We start from the raw sequence: 17,962 nt of genomic DNA on the forward strand, positions 1-17,962 counted from the left end.
TTGGTTTGGTAGTGAATAAGGTGCATATTTTTATAATTTAAGACAAGCTTCAGAATAATTACTGTTATTTTAGTAATCACAACAAGTTTTGTTTGTAAATAAATGTATTTTAGTGCTGAAACTACTAGTCGACTGCTGGTGAAATGCTCAATAATCATTGATTATTGTGTGACATAAGATACTGTAAGGTTAAGGAAGTCTTTATTGATCTCCGGAGGGGAAATTTGTGTTGCAGCAGCAGAAAGCACAGATAAATGGAGAACGGTATAGAACAACATAATTGATTTAGTAGGTGTATGAAATACAAATAATAAATGGAAACTCTACAAGATCCAGTTAAACTGAACAAAGCACATTCAGCCTGAACAAGTAATGCAGCAATCTAACAATGTCAGATAATAGTTATATGCAGCCTTGATGTATTAAATACTTTATTTAGAAGAGTCATTATTCTTCCCTCTGTTGATCCAGCGCCTGTAAAAGTTTTATATTGTGTTCTGTTCCAAATATCCAATCCACAAACTCTCTCTCTTGCAGCTGTTGGTTGTTGACATCTTTTGTGGAATATGTTTTGTTTTTTTTCAAAGGAATAATGTAAGACCTTTTTATCTCTATGTGTTTCTCTCTCTCCCTCTGCTCTCTTCTTCTCTCTGTCACTTCATTTATTCATGACTCCACACAAACCCCTGCACACGACACATGTCAGATAGAAAACTAAAGGTCTTTGACATCGGCTTCTCCAAATGCCAGGCACCCACATCTGTCCTTAGGCTATCGACGCACAAAAGCATACAGCCACGTCCAGAAGCACTCAGACCCATAGAAACACCCACGCACTTTGTACAGAACACAAACATTTGCGGACACTCTCCTCACATCTGCACACACTGACACACACACACACACACATTCGCCCACGCCTGATGATGCAACTGTAAATGGCAAAGCGACATTCAGAAAGTGATAGACTCAGCAGGGCCGGAGCTTCATGCTCTCTATTCCTCCTTCCTGAGATATAGCTATGTGTTCAGGCACTGTCCAATAATCCAACAGCATATTTTCCATCAGGAACACTGGTGAAATTAACATGTATATAATCCCACCTGAGCTTTTATTCAAATGAAATTTCATCTCCTCATATTGTTTTTTACAGCAGAGGAAAAGAAAAGGAGCGAGTAAAACAAGCATGAATTTTAGATGAGTGGTGGACAGGAAGAATTCAGAATTCAGTAATATATCCTAAAGATGGTTAGGGTTTCCAAGCATGTTGGGCTAGAGTTTGTCCTATAAGAGTGCTTACTCTGTTTTCCAGAATGCTTACATTAGCATAAAGCATGTTAAAGCTGAGCTGTAACCCCCCACTGTTAACTAGACCTCCCGAGGATGCAACATCAGTTTAGGTCAAGGGAAACAAATGTACCGCATATTCCCTCCCATGACTTGAGAAGTCATTTTGCAACCTTTCCATGTGTAAAGTAACAGCATGGGTGAAGCACAATGACCTTTTTCCTGCCTCTGATACTCTAATGTGTCCTTTTTCATCTCCACGCAGACATCACATTTAAATATGTCAGGGAAAAATGTGAAAAAAGGTTTCCATGATGACTGAAGTTTGCAGCATCTTCTTTCTTTGGATTCTTCATTCCCTCTTAAAATGCATATTATAAAGCCGTTGCCTTTTAATTAGTATCTTGGCCTAGAGACCATAGAGTTTGTATAATGTCTTTTGCTGATGGATAAAAAGTGGTGGTTGTTGTATTTCTAATCAGTCTGGTGAATAAGCAGACTTTACATTTTGAACAATATTGGGGGGGTTGTATTGAGAGGGACGTTTTTTTTTTTACCTTAAACTACATTACTTGCTTTACACCCCGCACATTTCGACGGAGCCAATCACATAGCATTACCTGAAGATTTCCTGGCACTTTTTAACTGTTGGATCCTGACAGTTAGCAAACTATCTGTGTAGCCTCAGGTTCTGTGTATATATAGCACACAGTCTCAATACTAATGACCCAAATCACACACAAACCACAGATATAGCATTCACTAGAGGCTGTGGCTGAATTTCAAACTGGGTCTTTAGAGCAGTGTGTGTGTGTGTGTGTATGTGTGTGTGTGTGTGTGTGTGTGTGTGTGTGTGTCTGTGTCTGTGTGTGATTTTGTTGTTAATTTCCTTAAACCGGTGCAACCCGTGGTGGAAGTGGATTCACTTAAAGGTGCCATAGAATGGAAAACTATTTACCTGGCATAGTTGAATAAGGAGGGTTCAGTACATTGAACTGACATACCGTGAACCTCAAACACCATTGTTCCCTCCTTCACGTGCAAATCATGAATATGCGTATCACAGCGGTTAAACAGGGAATTACAACAATTCCTGTGTGTGACGTAACACACGGTAGTCCAGACCCAACATTTGCATACACCAGCTGCTGGAAACACTAACGCTAATACTTACCACTCCGTAATGTTGCTCTCCAATCTCCGACCAACTCGCAGTTCTTCAAATTCATCAGTTTCCTCCTCCGATAAAGGCTCAAACATGTGAGGTTGGATGCCAACAGCCTCCATGGTTCATCTCTCACAGTTTCAAAAACTTCACTTACTTCTGTGGGCTCTGAGGCAGCCATGGATTGCTCCTTGTAAACCAGCCAATCAGAGCAGAGCTCGTCACAATTATTTAAACGAGCCCCCAAATAAGGCAATTCAGCTTGTGTCATTCTAGGACCAAATCATAGAGTTATACATGGACCTGTAAAACCTCATCAGGACATTTTTTGGATCACCCAAAATTATATACGTTCTTTGTAAACATCAGAGAACAATTTCAAATACCAGATAGATCCATTCTATGGCACCTTTAAAGACCCTCTATCAGGGGGAAAGGATGCACACTTCAGTGGGAACTCTATGCATACAACACATTGGGAATGAATGGCTTCAATCCCAAAGAAAACTAATAAATACACAAAAGTCTAATAACCCTCCTCATAGCTAATATCTCTCCACAGCCTTAACTGTTGTGTTTTTTGTTTTGTAAAAGTATTCAGAGGATTTAAATTGGTGCGCTCAGGACATAATGGCCTATTATGCGCTAATGCATGATTCATCTGTCCCCCTTTCCTGTGTGATGGAACATTACTGTTAAATGTCCACTGTCCTGCTTTATCTGGTAACTAAAGACATTTTATTTAATTTATTTTTTTTCAAATCTTTTTATTGAAAAATCAAGAGTAGTGACAATAACGTATCAGCAAGGTTACATAATATTTTCCACTCTTTTTGTCTTTTTTAAACACACAAAACACCCCCCTCCCAACCACCCGCCCACCCACCCCGACTGGACCCAAACAACAATAATAATGACCCAAAAAAAAGGTTTTAGTAACAGGTATCTAAAGAGAACTACTCCTATATAAAGTTAAAATACAAACAAATTCATAGGACCATCATGGGAGAAAGCATGACTTCGGAGCTCTGCATGTCAGGCCAAGTATGTTATAGCTTGGGCCCAAGCCACGAGATTCCATTACTGACTACTTATAACCCGGTCAGTCAGTGTGCCGGGGAGTTCTCGAAGATTACTAAAGTATGACAAAAGAGGTTCCCAGACTGACCGAAATTTGTCTGAGCCTCTCATTGCAAATTCAATCTTCTCCAAATGTAAACATAGCATTACATCTTTCAGCCATTGTGCTGCAGTGGGTGGGATATTTGATTTCCAATTAAGTAATATTTGTCACCGCGCAAGCAAAGAAACAAATGCCGTGATGTTGAGTTCCTTCTTAGTCATGCTTGTGTCTTCATTTGGTACACCAAATCATGCAATCTTTGCACAAGGTTGTAAAGTAACTCCAAGTTCATTAGACAGTACATCAAATATGTCAGACCAATACCCTGTTAGCCTATGGCAAGACCAAAACATATGTGTCAGGTCTGCCACACAGACATGACATCTGGCACAATAATCGACATTTGGATAAAAGGAGGACATTCTCGCTCTACTCCAATGCAGGCGATGTACCACCTTAAACTGAATTAGACCCAATCTTGCACAGGAGGTGCTATTATTCACCCTATGCAAAGCTTCAGACCAAATATCTTCTGAGATTTCAGTTCCAAGTTCCTTCTCCCAGCTAATTTTGATCCTGTCCAGCTTGGCATTGTCCATTGACATGATCATTGTGTAAGAGCGTGCCGTGAAACCCTTCAACCAAAAAGGAACATCCAAAATTAAATCTACAAGTGATTTATTAGGAAGGTTGGGAAACTGTGGGCTATGGGTCTTAGCAAATTGACGCGTTTGAAAGTAGGTCCTTTTGTTAGAGGTCATATTTAAGACGTAAATCATTGAAACTAAAAAAGGTCCCATCTACATATGAATCACTGAACCTCATGATCCCTTTTCTATGCCATGATGCAAATGTCTGATCCAATTGGCTGGTAAGAAGTTGTGGTTGTTACACAGCGGGGTGTAAAACAAAAGAGTTTCCATCGCGTTGTTCTGCTTCCTAAATTGGGACCATATTTTAAGAATGGAGATGACAACCGGGTTAGATGTAAACTGTAAAACCTTCACAGGAAGATTTGATGAAATCAGAGCACGGAGGGATGACGATATACATGACATGCCTTCCAGTTCACACCAGTCTGTATCTGGAGATTGAATCCAGTATGATATCTTGTGTACGTTTGCTGCAATAGCCTCTAAAGTTCGGCAGAGCCAACCTGCCTTCTGCTCGTGGTTGTTGGAGGAACTCCTTCCCAATTACAGGGCACCGCCCACTCCATATAAATCCAGATATCATTTTATCAAGCTGACAGAAAAAAGATTTTGGTAAGAAGATAGGAATACATTGAAAGAGAAATAAAAATCTTGGCAGAACGTTCATGTTAACACAGTCCACTCTGCCTGCTAATGTCAGATGTAGAATGTCCCATCTTTGTAAATCTAGTTTAGGTTTAGAAATGAGTGCGGCAAAATTCCCATCAAAGAGGTTTTTAAATGAAGGAGTTATGTTAATACCCAAATATTTAAATCCCGACCTTGAGATATGTAATGGCAGAGCATGGTCTGGGATTTGCATAGCTAAATTATTCACAGGTAAACATTCACTTTTTGTTAAGCTAAGTTTGTAATCTGACCAAACGTACGCAACACTGAAATAATTGTATTGATACATTGCAGTGGATCTGCATTTTTTATATAAGTCAATTGGGAAGCCATCTGGCCGCGGCGATTTTCCATTCTGCACGGCAGAAATGGCAGTTCTAACTTCTCCCAGTTCGAAACACGTCCTATTTTTGCACATAAAAAAAACCAAATATCTATTATCGGAGGTACATTGACTTTCAAAGTTAACTACAGGTTGAATTGATTTGATTTGAGGGGTGTTTATCATTTTCTATTTTACAACAACAGTGCTGGAACAAATAGTTGAATAAATTATTGAATCCTTCTGAAAAACGAACAATTTGGATTGGTTTTTATTTCAGTAAGTACATTCTCAAGCAGAAATTTCACATGTTCTCCATTTACAGATTCCTCATTTTGAAGCATAACATAGTTGTAAATAAAATATATTGGAGTTACAGCACAGCTAGCACTGATAGTAAAATGATTTGGTTTTAAGTCTTAAACTATCACAAACCTTCCAGATGCTTACAGCAAATACTAAAAACCATGGTAGCGATAGCCATTTGTTCCAATTAGTTACAAATAATTGGAAATTAACCAAAATACTTAAGGTAGGAATTTTTGAGAACCAATCAAACATAAAAGAGGTAGTTAATAATTAACATTTCATACCTGCTTAGGATGAACCCCCAATTGTATTTAATGTTCTAGCTACACATGCAACTTGTCTTATTCAGAACTCACACACATCATCATTTATGAATGTGTCATTAAACAAATTCCTCTAAATGTGTGTGCTTGTTTATGTGTGTTCATGAGTATCTCTCTCTCTAAAAAGGCTCCTTTCCGTCTCCTCTGTACCTTATCTAATGCAGCAAAGACATTTTAAGACATACTGCTGTGTTATCTGTTCCTCCCAGGTCTCCCTTTGCTGCAGTGGCAGACTACTCAGTAACCCGAAATAATGTCATTCAGCTCTGTCTGGAGCTCACCACCATTGTACAGCAGGTGTGTGTAATTGTTTGTGTGTGTGTGTGTGTTTGTGTGTGTGTGTGTGTGTGTGTGTGTGTGTGTGTGTGTGTGTGTGTTTTAAAGGCTGATAGCTTTTGGTTGTCATAGAATGCTGTGTGTGGGCGTGATGCAGCAGCCTCAGACTCGCATCCTCGAGCAAGGCTCAATTCTTACACTCTGTCTTTTGTATGACTGATATGTGTGTAAATAAAGATAAATGTGTCTGTTTGTGTGGGTGTTGTTTTTTGTCGTCTACTGGGGTATACAGTGTGCAGGTGCAGGGTAATTTGAGGCTCAGCCATTATACAAAGCATTTTGACTGTGTGTGGTTTTGAGCATTTGCAAGACAGGGTGTTCTGCTCGCGCTACATTAAATTCTGCTTTCCCCCAGGACTGTACAGTGTTTGAGACGGAGAACAAAATCCTTCATGTGGTGAGTCCTGCTTCCTCAGCCAGCTGTCACTTATTTGCTCTGCATGCATGGGTAGTGTCCTGCTTTATTATAAATGTCCCACCTACCCTCCCTCCTAACTCTGCAATCACAAAAAGTCCAGCTGCAGTTGGACCTCGTAGTGCATTTTAAATGGACATCCTTTGATATTTTAAAGCAATAGTTTTCCATTTTGGGGGAAATATAGTGATTTTGCTTTCTTGCAAAAAGTCAGACAAGAAGATCAACATCTGTCTATTCAATTTGAAAGCCACAGCCAATAAGGGATTAACTTAGCTTAGCATAAACACAGAAAAGAAAGTGAAATAAGGGGGACGATCGAATTGTCCAAAAATGAGTTCCTATCATCTATTCCTATCTACTATTCCTTGACCCCTTTGTGAAACGTCACGGGGTTAGGGATTGGAGATAGGAGAATTCCAAAGGATTTAAGAAAAGAGACTGCTGTGCTTTGAGAATCCGACTGCACTAACACTATCCAAGGTATTTGGACGTTATAAATGTGCGTCTGCCGTGGGGAACTACAGTTCTCTACAGAGTGGACCACTGTAAGCGCACCTAAAGACATGGCACCGTACGCTCTGATGGTGTTGTTTTATGCTTCGACAACAGTGAAAATATTCTTCATTACCAAGGTTGGAATTGAAAGAAAAAAGGAAATTTAAACTTATGCTTGTCACCCTCACCCTCCGTTTCACACTTGAAACCACATGAATCCCAATATGTATGATTATATGAAATATTTTATGCGGGACAGCATTTTCTCCTGTCCTTTCGTAAAGGAAGGTCCATTGTTTCCTAAGCTAAAGGAGGTAATAAGGGAAGTTTCAAAGCTCCTTTCCTATCATCTAGAGAATTCGAACAGTTCTTATCATGGCTGCCACTGAGGTACTTCCAGGTCATTTCGCTCCGTTAGGAACCTTCCTAAGATATAATGACTGTTCGACCACAACTAAGCTCTATTCCAAAGATCAAAAAACATCCCCAATAGTTCTTCCCAAGTCTCAAATTTGACCTGCGACATCAACATGGACAGATATCAAGATATGAAACAAACAAACAAACATATAAGGATCACATAACATCACAATCACTAAGAGAAACATGCTCAAAGACCCTTTAGCTCTGTATTTACTGTTGACTGGTGCTCAAAAGAGGGCTTCAGTCTGACTTTATTGAATCACAGAAACCTGTTTCTCCGATCAGATGGCAGTAGTTCATATTCGTTGTTCAGAACATGGTTTGGGTTGACAGCATCACTAGCCTATTTAAATTATGTGTATAAAAGAGTACATTAATGTTATCGCTGGTAGTCCCAGTGTACTGACCAATCACGCATCCAGACTTTGGTTTAATGCAGGCAAACGGTCAGTGGGTATACCAAAATAAGGTGAAAAACAATGAAATCTCAGAACCCTTAAGATAACCCCTTTATATAAGGAATGTATCTTTTCATTTGCTTAAAAATATCTGGTAAACTGGTATCTTGTGTAACCCTCAGATCGTAGCAACATCTTCTCTCAACTCAAAAAGAAGGATCTGACCATTAAAGTATTATTGTATCGTATTGTGATCCATATTTTGAGTGAGATATATGAATGAAGTAAAAGGGACAGATATGAGAGTAGTATTCAGAAATCCTTAAGGTTGTATCTGCCAAGGACACATTTTAAATATTCATCCATAACATTTTAGCTACCAATACAATGGAAGTAAAAGACATTTAAAAAACTCAGAAGTAACATATCATTCCAGAATGAAAAGATCAGTGGTTCCCCAAATAGAGGGCAGCAAATGAACCGTATCCACAGCAGTCATTTCGACTTGTCAAGTGCAGGTGTTACTAATACAAACACCAATTACTGAGGGAATCGTAATTGAAGGAACAGAACCCTTGTTAATGTTATTAGTTGCATCTGCGCCTTGTCCTGTTATGGCAAGTTGCAATTTCTGCAGTAGAACAAAGGTCTGTGACAGGGAGAGAAACAAGTGTGCCAGCAGAGCTGTCCAGATTCAGGTCGGGTGAAATGAATTCCGAAAATGCTAAAGAAGAAAAGCAAAACTCCAAAATATAATGAAGATGATGTTGTATGTTGTTGAGGTCACTGTCAATATCATAGGATGCTTATTTGAATGTTTTTTTGGAGCCAGAAAGTTATGTCCGCTGTTTTCATTCTACCTGTCTATCAGGGTAATGGTCCCTAAAACTGTCGACAGCATACAAGTTCTGTTTGTTTAACACCTGCATTATATTGCTGAGCAGGCAGATGTTTTAGAGATGGATGTCTGAAAGCACTTGACAAGTAAGAATCAAACTAAATGCATAACTACGTGCTTGCTGCTAGGTCGAAATCATGTTCTTTTATTGTTTTTAAGGCAAACAAAGCCTGCAAATGCTACAGGAAGCACTAGTAATAAACCATCATGGTGTCTACAATGGCAGTTTGTAATTCTGAGGCATTGTATTTATATTAGGAAAGCAAATATGTGTATTTCCTCAGTAAAGCCCAAGAGCAAACCTCTAATAAAGAAACAAGATGTGTTGTTTTGTCTTTATCTCTGTTTTTTTTTTCTTATAAAGCACCGCTGCTGAACCTGTTTCATAAATGCTCGGTGTTGTTATTTGTCTATTTAGTTTTCTTCTGCTTCTTCTCTCTAGTGCAAGACTCTGTCCGAGGTGTGTGAGCACATTGTGTGTGTGTCATCTGACCCGCTTGTTTCTCAGTCAGCCCACCTCGAGCTGGTTCACCTCACCAACATCAAACCCTCGGAAGGCCTGGTAATGTGTGTGTGTGTGTGTGTGTGAGCGTTTGGTTTAGTGTCTTTATTCCCTTCTGTTTTTCTGTATGCTGGTATTTAGGATATCATAATATGTGTACATTGGCATTGTTGTTGGATAGGATAGGATATATCTGTATAGAAATACATTTTATTTAAATACAAATCTGTAGACTTTAAAACAGAAATAATAGCCAGGATATAAGACAATCCTGATTATTAGACGTCTCCTCTTTTCTAACACTAATATGGAGGTCAAACCCTGTGTTCATTTGTATTATATTAGATTAAAGAATCCAGACAACTGGCTCAAAACTATTTGCTAATGACATTTGTGAAAACAACTTTTACAAGATACAATTTCCAACACATTAAGAGATGGTATGTGGTTGAAATGTTAGCCTGGATTGTGGATCCAGTTCCAGTTAAGCTCCATTGAATCCCAAACCTCTTCTGTCTCATGTGTTTTCTCAAACAGCAATAGGAAACATATTGCAGCTTCTAATTCTAGCACACATTTTGTGTTCTTCGGCTGGTTAAAATGACATAAAATCAGCTGTCCAGTAGCTAATGAATGCTAATTCAGTATGTTGGCTGTTCTCTGGTGAATGTGCCCTCTGCAGCTGCTTCTTGTATTCAGCCAAAGATTGTTTTGTTACATATGGACTCATTTCAACAGGACTAGGTGAAGTATTTTACGACGTACCGAAGGCTACAGCTGTTAAATAATGTGTGAATAATTAACAATTTGATATATTTTGCCCCATATCTCATTCAGGTTGTAAGTGCAGGTTGTAAACATTATTTAGGATGCCAGTAAAAAACGGTAATGTTCCGGCCCTTCCAAATGTGATACTTTGTAGGTATTTAAGCATTCAGTCATTGTTGACGGATAAACCTCATGAATTTACTGTAGATATTAAATTTTAAAGGATAAGAAGTGGACAAGATGCTGGAATTGAAAGTTGAAGAAGTGCAATACTTCACCCACTGAGCTAAACTTCCCTCTGTCCATTAGGGAATGTACATCAAGTCAACCTATGACGGGCTCCATGTGATCACAGGAACTACTGAAGGGGTAAGAGGCTTAGAATCCCATTTTCACACTCCCACAAACTAAACCACAGCCAAAACAGTTTGCTTTAAGTGTGGCAAAAACAAAACGCTTTTCACAAACATCAATGAAGAGGATTTCACACCACAGAAATGGTGTGTAGAAAACTGATTCTTACTCCAAATATCTTCAATATTTGGTTTCCGTTCCAGAGGGATGACTCTCCAAGGCTTTTATATTATTTTCCAGCAATTTAAAGTTCAGTTTGTTGCTCAACTTGCCTCCACTAGTATACAGGGATCAATATACTCGGATCAATGAATCAGCGTTTCTTTTCTGTCTCTGTAGTCCCCAGCTGACCGCTGTAAGAAGATCCATGCAGGAGATGAAGTCATTCAAGTCAATCACCAGACTGTGGTGGGTTTATCATGTGTGTGTGTGTGTGTGTGTGTGTGTTTGTGTGTGTGTGTCTCTGTGTGTTTCTGTGTGTGTGTGGGACGATATGTTCCACATTTGTTATAGATGTTGTGTGCATGTGTTTGAGAGTAGAAAAGTGTCTTTTTCTTTAATTCCCTCATTAGAACCTCATTTAGAACTCAATAATTTGGCTTTTAGATCTAAACAAAACATAATTCTTATTTATTATGAATCACGATAAACCAATTGAGATCTCTTTTCACTTCACCTTCTATCAAATCAGGACTTGATTCTACAATTATCTGGTTAGAATTTTTTAATGTCTGTTTACATCTACAATGCAGATTGTGCCCTTATTTGACGAGGTGCAAATGCACATAGCATGATGAATTGCGATGAAACAAATCAGAGGCTCTAATCTTCTCTGCACCTCCTCTTGCATTTTGATCAGATCTAAGGTCAATCCAGTAAAGTAAATTAAGATTGTGTGTTTGCCTTAATCAGAAAGCGTCTCTCTCAACAAGGCGCAAATGACTTCAAGACCCAAGAGAAAGAGCTGTAAACAACAAGACGTTTTGTTGACTTCCTAGTAGCCATTTTTATGTTTGTTGCTAAAAGAGAAGAGAGAGATATTATAAGATGGCTTTGTTTTCAAATTGAGGGGCAGGTTATATCATATGACAGCTCTATAGATAGACTCACCACCTCCACACCCACTTGATTTGCACAGAAGGCTCAACAAGCGAGATCCAATCACGACTTGGACAGAACTCAAACTGCAAGCTGAATACCAATGTATAACGCTGTGATTGTTGTTCATTATCCAGATAATTATAACTGCAAGCGTTTACCCTCTCACGTCCATAGGTGGGCTGGCAGTTACGCAACCTAGTCGGCTCGCTGAGGGCAGATAAAGGCGTTGTGTCCCTGACCCTAAAGAAGCGTCCACAAAGCACGCTCAGCTCCGCCCCTGCTCTGCTGAAGAACATGCGCTGGAAACCCCTAGCACTGCAGGTGGGGCGAGCTCTACCTTTTATAGACTTTATTAAAACACTGCACTGGCCCACATTACTCCCCACAGCGCTCCCACTCCCCGCACAACTGCAGCCAAAGCGTGTAATTAGGTCAGAATTCTGTGTCTCAGAATGGTGTTGTTTGCCAGATGAACACTGGAATGAATGGTAGGAGAGATTTAATGGCCACCTCCACACATATTCCCCGTGCACCCGCAATTATATAATTTATATCTGTAATTAACACTGAATCTGAAAATCAGGAGGAAACACAGAGGAAAACATGTGACCATTTTTGTAATGGATATATTTTCCAACTAGAAATGATTATATACACGACTCATTTTATTTACATACATTTGAAATGAAATGTAAAACCTTCCTGTAAATACGTTTGTTTGTTTTCTTGGCACATTTAACAAAAAAGATTTCTGTTGGTAAGTGAATGCTAGTGTGGCATCCTTAGAAATCTAATTCTTAATTAAAGAAGTAAACATGTATTTTGTTTGTCGATCATGTTTTATTTGTGACAACCGGATAACGTTAGTAAAACAAATAAACGCGATGTCAATCAACATTGGCAGATTCGTTCAGTAGAACAGCTTTTGGCAAAGTCTGACCAAGAAACATAAGAGGACAGTTTGTCAACAAGCAGTTTAATCTAAAACACTTTATAAGGAGGTATAACCATATGTAATGGCATCGGAAATGTCGAAACTAAATCAAATTGAAGGCTAAATTGTTCTCTGAACTTGTTTATTTAGGACAATTTAGCCAAATGTAATGTATCTAACCCAGGTGTTTAGTTTAAAACCTGCCTGTCTGATTTTTTTCCCCCATCATATTTATTTTTATTGATTTCGTCACAACCTTAGCAAGGTTGTACCTTATTGGGAACCAAACTCTCAAAGGCTTAGTCGCTAACTGACACTGCAGTACATAAATGGCTACAGGTTTATATTGCCGTCAGTTTTGGGGTTGTCAGCCATTATCGTCTTTGGGGAATGCCTTTACATTTAGCGAAAAAGGACACACAGGGAAGAACTAGTTACACTTTGGTAGTCAAATTTCAACTTCACTGTGACCTCACGTCCGTCCCGTTCCACCAAAATGCGATATATTTTTGACTTAATGCTGCAGATTTGGCACAAATGTCCACTTTGATGGTAGGGTCACTGTGACTTCATTAAATTATTTTTTGAATATAAATCAAGAATTAATATGCTTAAAGCTTCTGATTGGACACTGGCACCTTGGACCCATTCGTTCTGGTGCCCTTGTCACATCATCAACCTTTTTTTATTCACTGTCCTCCAACATAAGTATGTTTTGGTCCTCTACTGGTCCGGAGTCCAACTTCCCAGGTACTTCCTCAACAAAATCTGAAACCAGCGATATTGGCTTCAACTGTAATTAAAACAAATAGCAATCAGGGTAAAGTCTTTTTAGTCATCTTTTTAATTGAACTAATCAATTTGAGGCATTAAAAGTAAAAAATAAAGTCCATAAAAGTGTATCAGATAGTTACAGAGAAAAGCAATTGTCCTAACCATGCACTCTTGTGCCTTCTGCAGCCAACCAGAAGCCCAGGCAGCAGTTCTGCCACACCCTCAGGCACACCCACCAAGAACTCCGCCATCCAGGACCTTTACATCCCCCCTCCACCTGCTGAGCCATACACACCCAGGTACAGTGTAGTCTGAGAAAGAGAAAATGAGTGACAGCAAAGAGGAGTTTTGACTTTCATGTAAGTTTCTTTGCCGGTAAATCTGCCACCGCTCTGCTGCCATAGAGATGAGACAGGAGTCTTGCCGGGGGATGAGGCATCTCGTAACCACGCTGGCGTCAGTGTTGCTAAGCGCTCTGAGTCACCAAACTCCTTCCTGGATCAAGAGTCTCATCGGAGAGAAGAGGAGGAGCCTGTGTACTGCACCACACCTACATATGGTACGCTCCAGTGGTGAAGTTTAATCTCATTCTGCTGCATTGAGCCACTTCAGAAAACAATCATGAGTCTTAAGAACCCACCTGCTGTCCTCAGGCGGTCCATGAAACGTTTTTTTTAAAAGTGATGCAGCTTAACATTATAGGTTGTGGCTATAAAAAAATACAACTTTGGAAGAAATTTTGTATCACATTTCAGAATAAAACAATTTAAAGGAGAATTTTAGATTTTATTGTTGTGTTTACTTACTGTAGGCAGGCTGAGGCCCATCTCCATGCCTGTGGAGTGTAACTGGGTGGGCAACTATGAAGATCCAGCCAAGCTTAACAGAGAGAGCCGCAGAGGTGAGTGTGTGTGTGTTCCCCTTAAGAGCTTCTTAGATTCAGTTAAATGTTCCTGTCTCTCTGTATTAGCAAGAGATCAGTGTGTGTGGAGATCAATGCGCCTCCATCCTTTCCCTCTAATTTTCCCTGTGATTAGCATCACAGAGGAAATAGTGGGGGGGGGGGGGGGATAAGAAGGAAAGGAGGGGAACAAAAGAAAAGGTAGACAGTTGATACAAAGGCATAGAAAATGAAAGGCAGCCATGAAGGGAGAAAGAATGAAAGAGAGGAAGCAAGAGGAGAGGAGGTGGAGGAGGGAGAAAAAAGACTATTCTCCCTGACCTCCACCTGAATCACTCACGCAGTTGCCATGGCGACACTGACAGCAGCTCTTCTCGGTGTCTCAATTTTTCTCTGGCCGCTGCCTAGCAACCAGGGGAGGACAGGGTTGGAACCGTGAGGAGAGAGAAGAAGTGAGACCTAAGTTTCCTCCCCCGGTGGGAGCGGTGAAGAGGAAGTCGGTCGGAACAAAATATGTAGACTTAGATTCAGTGAACCAGAACTAATATACACACTTACACACACACATGAACATGTTCTCTCACAATGGCACCTAGATGGGGGAAAATATGGATCCTTCAGTCCACCTAGCATATCTCAATAAATCATTTCTTCAAACTCAGTACAATTCTACAATTTGGCACAGGTCATTTTGAGCAACCAATGACTTTCTGTCAAGCTATTGATTGAAATCCTCTTAAGAAGTGATGCATTTAAAGTGTATTTACCCTCAAAGAACCGGTGTACATCACTACAGTATACACGTATTAGCTTTAAGCTAGGTCCAGTAACAGGTCCAGTTAATGCAGCCAAAGAATACAAGAATACTTTACCAAAGTTTCAAAAACCCAGATACACATTTGCAACTTTTAGCATTTAGGACCACAGTAAGTGTTTCAAAACCACTTACTGCTTTATAAACATGAATAGTTATTTATCTTTTAGAGAAACTGATAATTAACTCTTTGGCCCGAACATATGTGTAAAGATAACCATGTATGTGGAGTGTGCCCGTTCTCAAAAAAAGTTATGTTTTTATTTAGTGCTTTTCACCAAATAAACTAATACATGTACTATAGTTCTCACTTGTGGACCAAAACATACTCAATGAAGTGAAGTCACGCTACCACAGGATTGGTGGGATGACTTTTTGTAACTTTCATTTGAAATGTTTTGGAAGGCAACAAACAATGACCTTTTTATTTTTCTGTTATTAACAATGGACAGGCGCAAAGAAACATTATCTTAGAGATGTGCGTTTCCAGTATATATTTGATCTGAAGGCTTTGCAGACATTTGTTCTGACATTCTCAAATGAACTGCTTAGCTCAGTAATAATGTAGTGGTCAAAATGTTTTTAATTTTAGAGTGATGCAACATTTTGACATTATTATTTATAGATAATAATGTAGTCTATAATAAACCAGCCAATACTCATGATAGGTGGAACTAATGAAGAACATAAGACAGAATATAAAACTGAAGATCCATACCTAGTGTTTCTTGTTTTGGTTAACGGTCAAGTCAACCCTACCATAGGTGAATCCGACACATTCTAACTTAAGGTGATTATGTGTTGATTTATCTACATGATTTCACAGAAGCGTCCCTGATGCGTTACGTGGGACTCTCCGGCGTGGACGAGAGAACCAGTTCTGAAGATTACTCCTCCCACACAGCTCGCCCAGGCAAACGGACCAATGACACGGCCAAGCGTGCAAAGAGGCGGAGCCACCACAGCCAAAGCCCCTCCCACTATGTCCTCCAAACAAATCAAAGAGATTCTCCACCGAGAGAGCCGGCCTCCATTTATCATGTAAGTCACTTTTTATGATTTTTCTAAACAAACAAACAGATTAAGAACTACCGAAGTTATAACATTGACTTTACTGCATTCTGAATATCTGTCAGGTTGATTTTGAATCATTGCAGTGCTCGGATAAATCAGGACTGATGTCATAGGTCACACTATGACACAAGCTGTTATTTGTCGCCGACTGCTCATAGCGAAGAACAGTTTTCAAAAATTGATAAAGCAAGAGACATTCCTGCCTTTGATGTTGAAAAGTAAAGATAATTCTCTGTTAGGTTGCATGTAGTAGCTTTAAAATGTAATTTTGTAGTTGTATGATGTGGCTTAGATAAGGTTATGAAACTCAGCTGCCTCCTTAAAGTTACAAATTGAATACACACTCTCTCTTACATTTGATGCAGCCAGGATTCAACGATTTGAGAAAAACATTTGAGCTTTTAACCCTGATGAAAAAGAGGGATGTGCGAATGCAGAGTTGTTATTACCCTCTGTCACTTTCCTTACATCTTTGTGCCCTGCCTGTCAGTCCAAGCTCAGGTCCAGGCAGTCCATTTGGCCGATAGTGACGTTATACGTCCTGACAGCATCTCTTTGAAAATTAAATGTGTTTCCATGTGTGTGTGTATTTACAGTGTGCATGGTTGCTGCGATGGCAGATGGCGTGTCAGTGGGTGTGGGCGGGCCCATGTCATCTGTCTTGCTGAGCATGGGGCTGTGAATGGCAAAGCTCCAGGTTGTGACACGTGTAATATTGTTACATCAGAGCTGATCTGTTGGCCCTTCTGACCTATCCAGGGAGGTCACATCTCAAATAAGCTGACCATGTGAGTTTCATGTTGTAGATGAAAGGTTTTACAACTTATTACATATATGATTTACACTTTTCGTGGATTTTCATGAACCTACAATGTAATCTGAGAAATGATACAGAAAAGACACTCCATAGACTCATTAGAATAGAATCATTTGGAGTTTTCTTTTGAACAAAGTAGTCCAATCATATTTGTCCTTACATCTATTGGTAGATTACAATCAGGAACGCCTGATAAAACAAGATTATAAGATAAGAATTACTTTATTAATCCCAGACTGGGAATTGTTGGTGTTGCAGCAGCATAATACACTACAATAGAAAGTATTGCACATAGTAAAAAAAAAAAAGAAAAAGAAGAAATAAACAATTCTAAAGTTTGAACGTAAAAGAAGAAATAGAAATAAAAATTATATATATATATGCGGTATATATATATTTATTATACAGTTGACTATGAACATAAATAATCAGTAAACTGACAAGTAAACACGATTGAAGTTAACAAAATATAAAGCAGGATATTATAAACATAGTAGTGCAGTGAATTGAATATTAAATAAAATATAAATGTACAATGTAAAGTGTCAAGTGAGAATGTTGTGTTCCAGTAAATTCCAAAGAGATGGCTAATTATAATTTCGCACTTTTAATTTGATGGCCTTTAAGGCAGCTATTTACCAAAAAACACAGGCTCAAAAACAAGACTCAGACTGTAGCCCATAGCTCAGGAGCCCATACAGACCTGAAAACCCCTGATTTATATGTTTGTCCTTCATGTTTTGCTCTCTGAAATGTTCTGTTTAATCCCAGAGGCCCAGTGCACATCACCTGGATATCCTATTGTGCTAACACCCCCGCCCCCTTCCTGTCCCTTTGTTCTATGTTTAGAGGTGTGAGAGTTGCTAAAGTCCTCCATAAGGTCAACTTTGCCACCCCAACATGAGTACCCGTCAGTGTGAGACAGAAAGATAATGAGGGAAAGGGTTTCCCTTTGTATTCAAGTGTCTTCCTTCTCCTCTCCTCCTCGCTCGCTATGAACTGTCATCTTTTATATCCCATGATTCTTTGCAGTAAACAAAGGGCACTGATTCATCTCGACAGGCGGCTCTCTCCTCATCTCACCCTCCCTCTTATTCTCTTATT

The 17,962-nt window shown here is 39.3% G+C and overlaps 1 protein-coding gene across 1 annotated transcript in view; it reads left to right on the forward strand.

Annotated features, from left to right (window-relative positions):
* cnksr2a (connector enhancer of kinase suppressor of Ras 2a) overlaps window positions 1–17,962 on the forward strand; it is a 56,535-nt gene that overhangs the window by 26,788 nt on the left and 11,785 nt on the right. Inside the window, exons 4-13 of the mRNA XM_063874053.1 lie at window positions 6,061–6,148; window positions 6,543–6,584; window positions 9,262–9,381; window positions 10,399–10,458; window positions 10,783–10,851; window positions 11,719–11,865; window positions 13,439–13,551; window positions 13,657–13,811; window positions 14,064–14,153; window positions 15,794–16,008. Coding sequence (XP_063730123.1) covers window positions 6,061–6,148; window positions 6,543–6,584; window positions 9,262–9,381; window positions 10,399–10,458; window positions 10,783–10,851; window positions 11,719–11,865; window positions 13,439–13,551; window positions 13,657–13,811; window positions 14,064–14,153; window positions 15,794–16,008 — 1,099 coding nt within the window. The remainder of the gene's footprint in view (window positions 1–6,060; window positions 6,149–6,542; window positions 6,585–9,261; window positions 9,382–10,398; window positions 10,459–10,782; window positions 10,852–11,718; window positions 11,866–13,438; window positions 13,552–13,656; window positions 13,812–14,063; window positions 14,154–15,793; window positions 16,009–17,962) is intronic.

This window comes from Eleginops maclovinus, chromosome 21 (assembly GCF_036324505.1).
Source record: "Eleginops maclovinus isolate JMC-PN-2008 ecotype Puerto Natales chromosome 21, JC_Emac_rtc_rv5, whole genome shotgun sequence".
Lineage (NCBI taxonomy): Eukaryota > Metazoa > Chordata > Actinopteri > Perciformes > Eleginopidae > Eleginops > Eleginops maclovinus.